This window comes from Dermacentor variabilis, chromosome 4 (assembly GCF_050947875.1).
Source record: "Dermacentor variabilis isolate Ectoservices chromosome 4, ASM5094787v1, whole genome shotgun sequence".
NCBI lineage: Eukaryota > Metazoa > Arthropoda > Arachnida > Ixodida > Ixodidae > Dermacentor > Dermacentor variabilis.
In genome coordinates, this window is record NC_134571.1 from 136,621,046 (window position 1) to 136,633,862 (window position 12,817).

Below are 12,817 nucleotides of genomic sequence, written 5' to 3' on the forward strand. Positions count from 1 at the left end.
ACAAAATACAGAACTGGTCAACCAAAAAATAACACAATAGAAAAGTTCACGCCACTATAAGTTCAACAGAAATGCTCTGAACGATGCTTCAGTGCGACAATCAGAAATTTCCTGTGGTAGCTGATTCCACTGGGATATTGTGTGTAGAAAAAATGAATGCTTGAAGACGTTTGTTCTACAAATAAGTTCCCTTATTTTTAAAGAGTGGTCACTTCTGTGAGATAAGAAATGAGGAGGTAAAAGGTAAGTTTCTCTATCTACTGTAAGCATACCGAAATAAATTTAAAAAAAGCATTTCTAATCTCATGTTTTGTTTGCGTGTGCTTAATAATTCCCAACCGAAGTTATCCTTAAGTGCTGTAATACTAGAAGTAAAGTCAGTTATTACATACAAAACGGGCTGCGCGGTTTTGTACATGCTCGAGCATATTAGACAGTTTCGGTTTGCGGGTTCTAGGCCATACAGGCATACTCTAATATGGGTCTTACGTTCGAAAAATAAAGAAGTTCTTTAATTTTGGGAGGAGCTAACCGGAAGTTGCGTTTAACAAAATTTAGCATTTTACAGGCTTTCGCTGTAACATATTCAACGTGCTTAGTCCAAGTTAAATTGGATGAGAAATAAACACCGAGATACTTATACTGAGTTAGTCGCGATAGCTGGACATTGTCTAATGTATAATGAAATATATATGAATTTTGTGTACGTGTAAGGGGCACGTACTGACACCTACTGGGGTTCAAAGACATTTGCCACCTAACACACCAGCGTGTTATACAGTCCAAATTGCTTTGCAAGCACTCGTGGTCAGTGGCAGACCTAATGCAGCGATAAATCACACAATCATCCGCATACAGACGCATTGTGGATAACACAACCTGAGCAATGTCATTGATGTAGACCAAAAACAACAATGGCCCCAAAACAGATTCCTGGGGAACTCCCAATGTAACAGCAACATAATCAGATTGTGAGCCATTAATTACAACACGTTGCATGCGTTCTTGCAGATAACACTTAATCCAATCAAGCAATGAAGGCGAGATACCGAGGGATGATAGCTTATACAACAGTAAAACACGGGGAACAGAATCAAATGCCTTTCTATAATCCAGAAATATGCAGTCAGTCTGTACACCGAGATCAATAGGAATGAAAAAGATCGTGGCTGAATTCTAGGAGCTGTGTCGAACAAGAACGACCAAACCTAAAACCAGGCTGATATTCGCTAAGAAATTATTGTTTTCTAGATGTTTTATTATCGCACTGTATACAATGTGCTCCAATGTTTTACTACACACACTCGTTAGAGAAATTGGCCTGTAGTTGGAGAAAATATTTTTTGGGCCACTTTTATGGATTGGTACCACGTTTGCAACTTGCCACTCCTTAGGTAAACAAGAAGTACTTAATGATTTCTCAAAGATAACCAGATAGTGGGCGATTGTGCCAGAACAAGCCTTTAACAGATAAGAAGGTATGCCATCAGGACCACTTGCAGATGAAACATTTATATTGCCAAGTAACTTAAGTACACCACCATGTGTCACGACCAGCTCCGGCATAGGTTCCAACACATTGTCGGGTATACGCGGTAATTTATTATGAGAGGGAGTTGTGAAAGAAGATTGCAAATAAAGATTGAAGCAAGAAGCTTTATCCAAATTATCAGTAAGAAGTACACTACCGTCTTTTATGCTCGGGATGCCAACTGATTCTTTGCTAATTGTTTTTAAACGCTTCCACATTTCTTTCGGGTTATTTCGTAACTTTAGGCCCAATGCTAAGTATTTTTCCTTAGCAACCTTGTTTTTTACTTTAATATCTTTTCCAAGGGTTTTTAGCATTATAAATACAGAAGGGTTACGCTACTTTCTATAAGCATTCAGAAGACGATGTCTCTTATTAATCAATTGCTTGACTTCCCGAGTTATCCAAGGCTTATCACTACGTTTTTTTGCAGACAAATGTTTGCATGGAACATGTGTGTCAACCAGGTGCTTTAGTGTGGAGGAAAATGTATCCCATAGGGTATTGCAATCTGCGGACTGAGCTAAATGTCTGAATTCCTGCAGGAATATGGCAAGATCATTAGATAATGAAACATAATTGCCTTCCTAAATAAATATACCTTCCTTGGGTGATCATGTGCACATGAGAAGGGGACAATCTGCACATGCGCCACAATGCAGTCATGGTCACTAATACCGGGAATTACGGCGTTATCAGACACAAGTGATGACTGGTTTGAAAAAAGCACATCTAAGACAAGAGCTATTTAGACCACACCTAGTAGGTTCAGTAACAAACTGATAAATATCATTGGTAACGATTGCCTCGTGGAATGCTATAGAGAGAGCGAAAGAATTAGCAAGGGACAGGCTTATAGTGAACCCACCTCACGTCAGGCATATTGAAATCACCGCCAATAATATAGTCATTATTTACTGTAGAAAGAAACTCGGATACGGTTGTGAAGGTCTGAGGCGATGTGGAAGCGGGGGAACGGGAAAATGAGCCACCTGTCAACAACTGCCCAGTTTTAAATCGGATATTACACCAAACTGACTCGGGACAATCAGTTGGGATTAACACGGGAGATGATTGCAAGCACGAGTCAACAAGTATAAAGACACCACCGCCATGCGTATTACGATCGGAACGGTAGACGTGAAAACCAGGCGGGAAAACTTCAGAACTACCAGCAGATTCGTCGAGCGAAGACTCCGTACCTATAATCACGTGGGGTTTTACTGAAGAGGTCAGAGTAGCGAATTCATCAGTTTTGTTTTTTACACTTCTGCAGTTCACGACTGAAATGGTAAGCTCTGAAATCGGCTGACCGGAACGTCCCGTGCGCACACATTGCTTTGAGGACTGATTGTTCGGGCACCGCCCCTTCCGCTACATTTTTCAATTCAACAAGAATATCCTGAGTACCATCATAAATGTAGCACTTCTCATCAATGAGTAGCTTATCGTATCGAAGTTTGAAATAGCGATTCAATGTTCTTGCATAACTTACAAGTTTGGATCGCGCAAGCCTGACGTCAGGGCTGAGACCCTCACGGATCGCAAAGTTAGTACCCTTAAGCCTGATACCACGAGATAGGATACGTTCCTTATCCTTGAAGTTAACAAACCTAATGATGATAGGCCTGTTTTTGCTTCCGTGAGATTTATCAAGCCGGTGAGCACGCTCTATACTTTCTGGAGTAATCTGTGCATCCAGTTGCATTTCGAAGAAATACTTTTTCCTCCGATGCAGACAATGTCTCATCGGCTGAATCATCCAGGCCAAAAATAATGAGGTTGTTTCTTCTGGTTCTGTTGCTCCCGCTATGAAGTGACCCCTAAGCTTCATCCTATCATGACTAAGGGCGTCAGAAGCTCACGGAGCTGAGGCTGCATTGAGCGTGTCAGTCTGTTTGAGATAACGCATATCAGCTTCCAGAAGATTCACCCTGCTAACAAGGGCTTGCAGTGACGTGTTCAGTACATTTTGCTGTTCTTTAGCAACTTGTACTTCCCGAAGAAACATCGCCCGATTCATTTCCAAGCCTTTAACAACTTCAAATATCTCAGTGATTTTGGCACTGTCAGAACCTGTAGGTGCAACATTGGTTCTGGGGCCAGGGTTACTCTCGATATCTCCCGAGAGCATTAACAGAACACTCGATACAGCAACAACAGCAGAAACCAACCCTACAAGGCACTTTCACAAAACATAGCAAGATGGTGGGGCACGACACCGCTACTGTACAACGATTAGAACTACGATAACGTTTGGCAGGTTGTAAGTAACTAACCTGTGCGTAGAACGGGTGTGAAAACATAGCCAGAGTGATGTCGTGCTATCGTGATGTCGTGGAAACGCTGCGCACGTTACTTTCCTGTTGAGAATGCTTTGTCACACTGATAGCGCGCATGCCGTTCGTAACTTCGAAGAACCGGGCTCGCAGCGTTAAAGAAAGGAAATGCGGGCAAGAGAGATGACGATCATTTTTGTGCGGCAAATATACACCCCAAAGGGTGCAACTGATTTTAGAGTGTGCATCGAAATGCGGCCGCCGCGGCCTGTATTGAACCCGCGACATGAAGCTTGGTAGCGCATTGCCATAGTATCTGGCCTACAGCCGAGGGTACGCTCTATTTACTGTTATTATTTAATTATTATTTATTATTTCTATTATTTTAATCTCTAAGGCCATAAGGAGACTGACTCCCTTTTTGTCTACTTTCGAACGACTTTCGAACGAATGCGACTTTCGAACGAAGCATGTGCAACTGCCTCTACAGTATCGAGGCCATGCCAACACCACAAAACAAGACCTACAGTGGGCGTGGCGGCGCAGTGTCATCGACACCAACGATTTATGCTGGTTTGCGGGCTACTGCGCGCCGCCAGATCTCGGACACCATGCGTCCACTGCCTTAAAAAACTATGCGCCCTGTCGTGCACGCACCGACTGTTGCGTTCGAAATCGATGAGTACGCCATCTTGACACGGCGCGTAACTCAAGAGTGGAAAACGATTATAATGAGCGAAAAATAAGGCAAAATAAAGCACCCTTCTTCCTGAAATATTCCCGTTCGCGGGCACCATTCGCACGTTTATATTGTTCCGTAATTTATATTTTGCTGTATAATGAAATAAATAACGTGTATTGAAGTACCTCACTGTCTTCAAGTGCGTTTGTGTTCCATTCACACCATCGGCAAAGAGGTACGCGTCAACCATTCTTTCACATTTATAAGCTAATGGCTAAACCCGTTGCCCTGGGTGAAGATAAATGGATGCTCCTCGGAGAAAGCTACGGCGCCGGCATACATCAAACCGGGTCGCGATTGTTCTGTACGTACCGTCGCAGGTGCATCTCAGGTGCTCTTCGCAATAGAAAACCCCGATTCTGTGCACGGATTTCACCTGAAGCACTTGTGAGCCAACCAGGCCCTGGCCAGTACGACAGATAGTGAATTCGCAAAGTCACATTTGTAACGGTTCTCACGATGGCGTTTCACCTGACACCGCTTGAAGATTTCACGGTCAATCAACTTCGAGCTATCGCTGAACAAAGGAACAGGAACGGTTTTCACGCTTACTACACTGTATGTATGGACAATCCTAGTGCCTCGGAACAACAACTTTTCGAATTCGTTAACTGATTCCGTTCAGTTCGAACTTGGTTTTTATATATATCTACAAAAAATCATCCTTATTGAATTTTTAATATTAAATTATTATTGCTGTAACAGTAAACAGAACACATTAACTTCAAGTGCCTCCTGAATGCTTCAATGAAGTCAATCTGCTAAGTCTGTTACACTCGCCTGATTCTTTCTATGTTTCCATAGTGGAATGTGTATGTATATGTATAGTAGAATGTATATGTTATATATGTATAGTAGTATATGTTTCCATATATAGATTAGGAAAAGAAAGAGAACGCGACAAATAACACACGAAGCGTGTAGAAAGAACGGAACGTTCCTGGTGTTTCGTCAGCCGCCGGTGCGGCCTTTGTCGCAGTACTGCCCTTCAGAAGGCCGTTCCCACGATCGAAACATTGGTTAAGTCCTGTTTTTTTGTACATGCTTCTCGTCATTTTGCCCTCGTTTACTGCCTGATTGTGTGATATGACCCTTTACCGACTACCCGAGCACACGAGGGTTGGAGCCTGCCGCGGGTAACCGTGCGCGGCTTAGCCATGCCCGCGCAAAGGGGGTTCCTGGGGGTTGAGCCGATGCCGGGTGTTCGGACCTTTAAGGCCCCCTGGCGGAGGCAACGCGCCTCTTTGGCCTCTGCTTCACATAGACGGCACCCCCTGGCCCACCCGGGGGAAATCAGCAGTCACCTTTTTCCTGTCTCTCTCTACCCTCATCTTCGTCTTTCTCTTCCACTTTTAACCTTTCCTTTCCTTTCATCTTTCCAGTTCGCTTGGACTTTTCCTTGCGGCAAGGGTTAACCTGGTGTGGCTGTCCTACCTTGGGTATACCATATTGGGTTATAGTAACGGCATACTGTTGGCGCTGTGCAGACTTGTTTACATGTTCTTCCACGCCCCCTTGTTGCGGTCCGTGGTGGGTGGCAGACGCCGTTGCCGAACAAATAACTGTTTTACATGGGATCCTCGAACCCTTTTTCAACCGATCGTGCCTGGAAAAGCGTACACACCGACGCAACCTCGCTATTCTGGCCCAAGAACAAAGAAACTTTCCCGAAATTCCACGTCCCTGACTGTGAGCCATCATCTACAAAACTAGAGCAATTTCACCATTTCTTGTGGCCAAGTGGCTAAAGGAGATCATTGGAACTCGTTATGAGGTAACAGAGATGGTAAGTAGGGATTTGCTCCTCGAACTAAAATACAAGGACCAATACAACAGACTCGCACACCTCGTAGCCTTTGGTAACATCCCTGTTTCTGTGAGCGCACATCGAACTATAAGCAGAGTCAAAAGCGTGATATCACGTGAAGACTTGATGACATTGAATGAACAAGAACTTCTGGATGGATGGAAGGACCAAGGTGTAATCCATGTGCAGCGCATCAAAATCAGACGGAATGACAACGAAATCCCAACAAAGCATTTAATACTCACTTTCAGCTCAACTACTTTACCCGAGACTTCAAATCGGTTGTGTAAAACTTCATGTTCGACCTTACATTCCGAATCCGCGACGTTGCTTCAAATGTCGGAGATTTGGTCACGCATGCCAGAGGTGCCGAGGGCAGCTTATGTGCGCAAAGTGCGGCACAACCGGTCACTCTGCTGACGACTGCAGTAATTATGAGGTACATTTTGCGAACTGCGATGACAGTCACTCAGCTTACTCCAGAGGTTGTCCAGCCTGGAAGAAAGAAAAGGAAATAGTTACCGTAAAAGTTAAGGAGAATATAACATTCCGTGAAACACGACAACGAATCTCCTCGTTATTCTTACTGAAAACATCTTTCGTTGAAGGGGAAGAACGGGGAGCAGCACCGCAACGACCTCTGGCGGCAGCCCGGACCACGCCTAGCGTGCCGAGGCTAACGCCACCCGCCCCTAAGGTTGGAGCAGCCAACGCTACCCTGCCATCTCTCAGAGTGTCCACACCAGTGGCCTCTTCAACCTCCGGCAGCAGCCAGGGTACCGCAGAGGCCACAGCGATCCTGTCAACTTCCGGCCCGGGGGGGGGGGGGGGCGAAGACTTCGTCGCTTGAGATGAAGTCTGCGCGACGCACACATCGCTGTATGGAGCGGGTGTCCAGTGCCTTGCAAGAGGCTATGAACCAGTCCAAGCCTAACAGTGCAGGTAGCGTAGAAAGAGCGGCGACGACGTTCTCTTGACCGCTCCAAAAAAGACAAAACACCAATTATGAGGACCTAACATGGCTCTGTAAAGTAGGTCACTCTCCTCTCTTTTGAGACACACACCACAATTTTTTTCTTTTCAGCATGGACGACATCATGCAGTGGAATGTTAGAGGACTATTAAGAAACCTAGATGACGTCCAAGAAGTTCTCTAAGTTTAATCCTAAAGTGCAGTGTGCGCAAGAAACACATCTAACTTCCAAGCACACCAACTTCTTCCGACAATACATGACTTTCCGGAAAGAGCATGAGGATGTTGTCGCATGGTCTGGTGGTGTAGCTATCATTGCTGATAGTAGTGTAGCGTGTCAGCATTTGAAGCTCCAAACGGCCCTTTAGGCCATGGCTGTTCGAGCCGTACTTATATATAAACTCATCACCATCTGCTCTTTGTATATACGACCACATTATCAGCTTCACAGACGCGACTTAGAATCATTAATAGATGAGCTCCCAGAGCCCTATCTGATTCTTGGTGATTTTAATACACACAGTAGTTTGTGGGGCGATTCACGCTGTGATGCGCGAGGTCGCATTATTGAACAGCTGCTTTTTTCCTCTGGAGCATATCTCTTGAATACGAAGGAGCCCACGTATTTTAACCTGGCTAACAATTAAGTCCTACTCTGCCACAGATCTTAGCATTTTATCGCTGACGCTTTTACCCTATTTTAACTAGAATGTGCTTATTAAACAGTATGGGAGTAAGCACTTCCGAATAATCCTAATTACTCTGAAACAAGGTCAACTTCCCCCGCAGGTGCCTCGGTGGAAGGTTGACTAAGCCGATTGGGAACGGTACCGAAGTCTTACTCACATGGCGTGGACTGAGATGCCCGGTATAATCATAGATGGTGCTGTTACATATTTTACAGCTTTTATACTTGATGCCGCCTGTAAATGAATTACTCAAGCGAGCGGCATGGATTCCAAGCGGCGTGTTCCCTGGTGGAACTATGCATATAGGCAAGCACGGAGGAACCAGAACAAAGCGTGGGCGCTGCTTCGCGATTCTCCAACAGCAGAAAACCTGGAAAACCTTAAGAATGTCAAATTCCAGGGAAGGAGAACGCGCCGACAAGCAAGACGAGATAATTGGGCAAAGTTTATATCAAGCATCAAATCGTACACAAATGAGAGAAAAGTCTGGAATAGAATGAAGAAAGTTAACGGGCCACAAACATATTCCCTGCCTTTAGTAAATAGCCAAGGAGAAAGCCTGGAAGATCAAGCAAACTTTCTTGGCGCGCATTTAGAACACCATATCGAGCTCCTCACACTACTCCGAAATCTTCCTAAAGTACAAAACGCGAATAGAAGAGCAAAAGTTAGAAAGAAAGTGTGCTAAAAGTGCGGCGTACAACGAACCATTCTGCATAGCAGAACTGCAGGCAGCACTGAACTGTTGTAATACATCCGCCCCAGGTTCAGACCGCGTAATATATGAGGTGTTGAAACAACTACCTTCCGAAACACAAAAAGCCCTCCTTTCCATTTACAACGTTATATCGTGTTACGGCGAGATCCCCTCTGTGTGGAAACAGGCTATTCTAATTCCAATTCTGAAGCATGGAAAAGATCCTCCCTCTGAATCAAGGTACCGACCTATTGCATTAACAAGTTGCCTCTGCAACGTATTCGAAAAAATGATTAACTTTCACTTGCATTTCCTCGAATCAAATTGCTCGACCCATAACAGTGCAAGTTTCGGGAGGGTCGATCCACCAGTGACCATCTCATACGCATCGATGCACGTATCCGTGGAGCTTTTGTTCATAAACAGTTTTTCTTATGCGTATTCCTTGGTGAGCCACTTACCGTGCTTTACGTCCAGATGCAATGTACTGCATTAGACGCTAATAGGAAAAAGCATTTTGCGTTACTACACCGGTAGCAAATTCCATTCCATCGTCTAATGATCAAAGGTATAGAACCTCTCTTTAAATATCAATCCTTGTTTGAATTTTTAAAAGATGTACATAGTTTTAATGTTATAGCCCCAGGAAACCCGTAGCACGGCTGATACGGTAGCTGTATTCAAGTAAAGCACCTGCCTCCCAGCCTTTGGGCTCAAAAGCCTTAAGGAAGCATACGTGTTATTTCCATATTCTTGAATTTTAGCGCCATAATCACTTCCTCGTACTATACCCATAGACCACTCCAGGTATCACTGTCATAATTTTATACTATACATCGTTTTACGCTTCTACGGTAGCGATTGATTTTAGGCCACTTTACAGCCATGTTACATCTGATAATCGAAACTCACCAATCAGCGCGTAACACAACATTATCAGTCATGGCACTCTTTGGCCACACCTAGCCCTCGCGCCACAAAACACACATATCATCATCATGACTTGCGCCAGGTTTAGTGACAATGAACATTTCACTGAAACGGGCTTGAACACGCCCCACTGTCAACTGTGATGACGAGCATGTCGCATACTTGCGGTCCGGCCCGTCCCGGCAACAAAAAAAAAAGATATCGTCACAATCAAAGTAAAGGAGAATATAACGTTCAGTGAGGCTCGCAGGCGGGTGTCACACATGCCAACGAACAACTTTGGCGAAGCGGTGCGTCAGGGGGTGGCGTAACACGGCTTCCGGCTGCTGTCTGAACTGCATAAAGTGAGCGGCGGTGATGACCTGCCCCCTCGACAGCTGCAGCTAGCACTGCTCCGTCATCTATGCAGAAGGGTCCATAGACCTCCGGCCTGGTGTCCTCCAAGGAGGTTAAAGAAGAACTGGAGGAGTAGAAGCTCCCGTAGCTTCTTACCAGGAAAGATGAAGCCAATGCTTGCTCCTCTTTCACCTGAAATAGAGCCTTGCCGGGTGACGTCCGCTTACAGATTATGTGACTTGGCTCTGTTGTTGTTATGCTATGGTTATTAAAAATTAAAAGCTGGTTGTTCCCAACGAAAATAGGAACTTCCGAGTGTTGATGACGTTCTCCCTAATACAGTATGCGAGGATATTTAAATTCTCACTAAAACCAGTAATACAGAGATACTCGTAGACAAGTATTTGTCTGACAAAATGCGCAGCTATGGTGGCATTGTACATATATCTGTCGTTCCGAGCGCGCTAAAGATGCTAGATCCTATCCATCAAGGTATCAGCGCAGCCACTGGCGCTTTTAGGAGAAGCCCTATTGAAAGCTTATAGGCGGAATCAAATGAATGTTCACTCCATCTGCAGAGAACTTACATCAGCCTCACATATTTCCTGAAAATACATTCCAATCATGAACATACATGTTTTAGTACCGTTAGCGATATGACGTGTGCTACAATTTTCCGTAATCGTCCCTCTGTAAGACAGCATTTCTCGCTGCGTGTGAGGTAGCTTAGTGATTAAATGCATGTCCCACTACTCGAGCATCGCTTAATGCATCCAACCAAACTGTTTCTTCCTTGGGAGTGGCAGGTGGTAGAATGTGACATATCCTTTCTAGAACTTACAAAGCACGCTCCAGAGGTCGAAATCCGAATGCATTTCCTAGAACATCAGTACAAGCACTAGTACACAGAGTTCTTCACAGACGCTTCCAAGTCACATGCGGAAATGTCCTATGCAGCCGTCGGTCCATTCTTCTCGGAATCCGATGTACTGCATCCGGAAACAAGCATCTTTACGGCCAAGCCCTACGCACTATTGTCGGCTGTGATGCATATAAGGAAATCAAAACTCCAAAAAGCACATATATATGCAGACTCCCTAAGCATCGTGAAGGCCTTGATGTCACTTGGACAAGTGGCTGTGACCGTGATGTCACGTACCGCGCAAGAGTGACGGACTGTAACTGATGATGCGTGTGCTGTGTTATGTGCTCTCTCTCTCTCCTCCCCATCTTTCATCCCCCAACCTGCTCCCATGTCGTCGTCGTCATCATCATCATCATCATCACACCATCATCATCATCACCACCATCATCACCACCACCATCATCATCATCATCAGCCTGGTTACGCCCACTGCAGGGCAAAGGCCTCTCCCATACTTCTCCAACAACCCCGGTCATGTACTAATTGTGGCCATGCCGTGCCTGCAAACTTAATCTCATCCGCCCACCTAACTATCTGCCGCCCCCTGCTACTCTTCCCTTCCCTTGGGATCCAGTCCGTAACCCTTAATGACCATCGGTTATCGTCCCTCCTCATTGCATGTCCTGCCCATGCCCCCCCCCCCCATTTCTTTTTCTTGATTTCAACTAAGATGTCATTAACTCGCGTTTGTTCCCTCACCTAATCTGCTCTTTTCTTATCCCTTAACGTTACACCTATCATTCTTCTTTCCATAGCTCGTTGCGTCGTCCTCAATTTGAGTAGAACCCTTTTTGTAAGCCTCCAGGTTTCTGCCCCGGATGTGAGTACTGGTAAGACACAGCTATTATGTACTTTTCTCTTGAGGGATAATGGCAACCTTCTGTTCATGATCTGAGAATGCCTGCCAAACGCACCCCAGCCCATTCTTATTCTTCTGATTATTTCCGTCTCATGATCCGGATCCGCCGTCACTACCTACCCTAAGTAGATGTATTCCCTTACCACTTCCAGTGCCTCGCTGCTTATTGTAAATTGCTGTTCTTATCCGAGGCTGTTAAGCATTACTTTAGTTTTCTGCAGATTAATTTTTAGACCCACTCTTCTGCTTTACCTCTCCAGGTCAGTCAGCATGCATTGCAATTGGTCCCCTAAGTTACTAAGCAAGGCAATATCATCAGCGAATCGCAAGTTACTAAGGTATTCTCCATTAACTTTTATCCCCAATTCTTCCCAATCCAGGTCTCTGAATACCTCCTGTAAACACGCTGTGAATAACATTGGAGATATCGTATCTCCCTGCCTGACGCCTTTCTTTATTGGGATTTTGTTGCTTGCTTTATGGAGGACTACGGTGGCTGTGGAGCCGCTATAGATATCTTTCAGTATTTTTACATACGGCTCGTGTACACCCTGATGCCATAATGCCTCCATGACTGCTGAGGTTGTGTAGGTTAGCAAACCGGTTAAGCTAAACTGGTTAACCTCCCTGCCTTTCCTTTTCCACTTTTTCTTTCCTTCCTTCCTTCCTTGATGTCACTCTGTAAGCACAAAAATCCAGTACTAACTGACCTCTATTCCTACCTGTGTAAGGCGTATGCATCGAATTGGCATATCATTATATGCTGAGTACCTGGCCATAGGGGAATCGAGGGTAGTTAACGCTCTGGGTGACCAGATGGCCACGTCCCTTGCATCACATGCTGTTAATCCTGCCGCTGCGGCCCCTGCCACAGATCTGAAGCCTTTCTTACGAAATAAACTGTTAAACCACTGGCAACGTATGTGGGACGCAGAAATGAATAATAAACTGCACGTGATAAAGCCACAGTTAGTTTTCTGGCCCTCCGCAACAAAATCACGGGGAACAGATGCCCTATTCTGTCGTCTCAGAATAGGACACACATCTTG

General features: G+C 45.0%; 1 protein-coding gene across 1 annotated transcript in view; it reads left to right on the top strand.

Annotated features, from left to right (window-relative positions):
• Positions 1-4,954: 4,954 nt before the first annotated feature.
• Positions 4,955-12,817, top strand: part of LOC142577973 (uncharacterized) — a 212,361-nt gene continuing 204,498 nt past the window's right edge. The window contains exon 1 of the mRNA XM_075687398.1: positions 4,955-5,110. Within this exon, the coding sequence (XP_075543513.1) occupies positions 5,012-5,110 (99 nt within the window). The 5' untranslated portion in view covers positions 4,955-5,011. The remainder of the gene's footprint in view (positions 5,111-12,817) is intronic.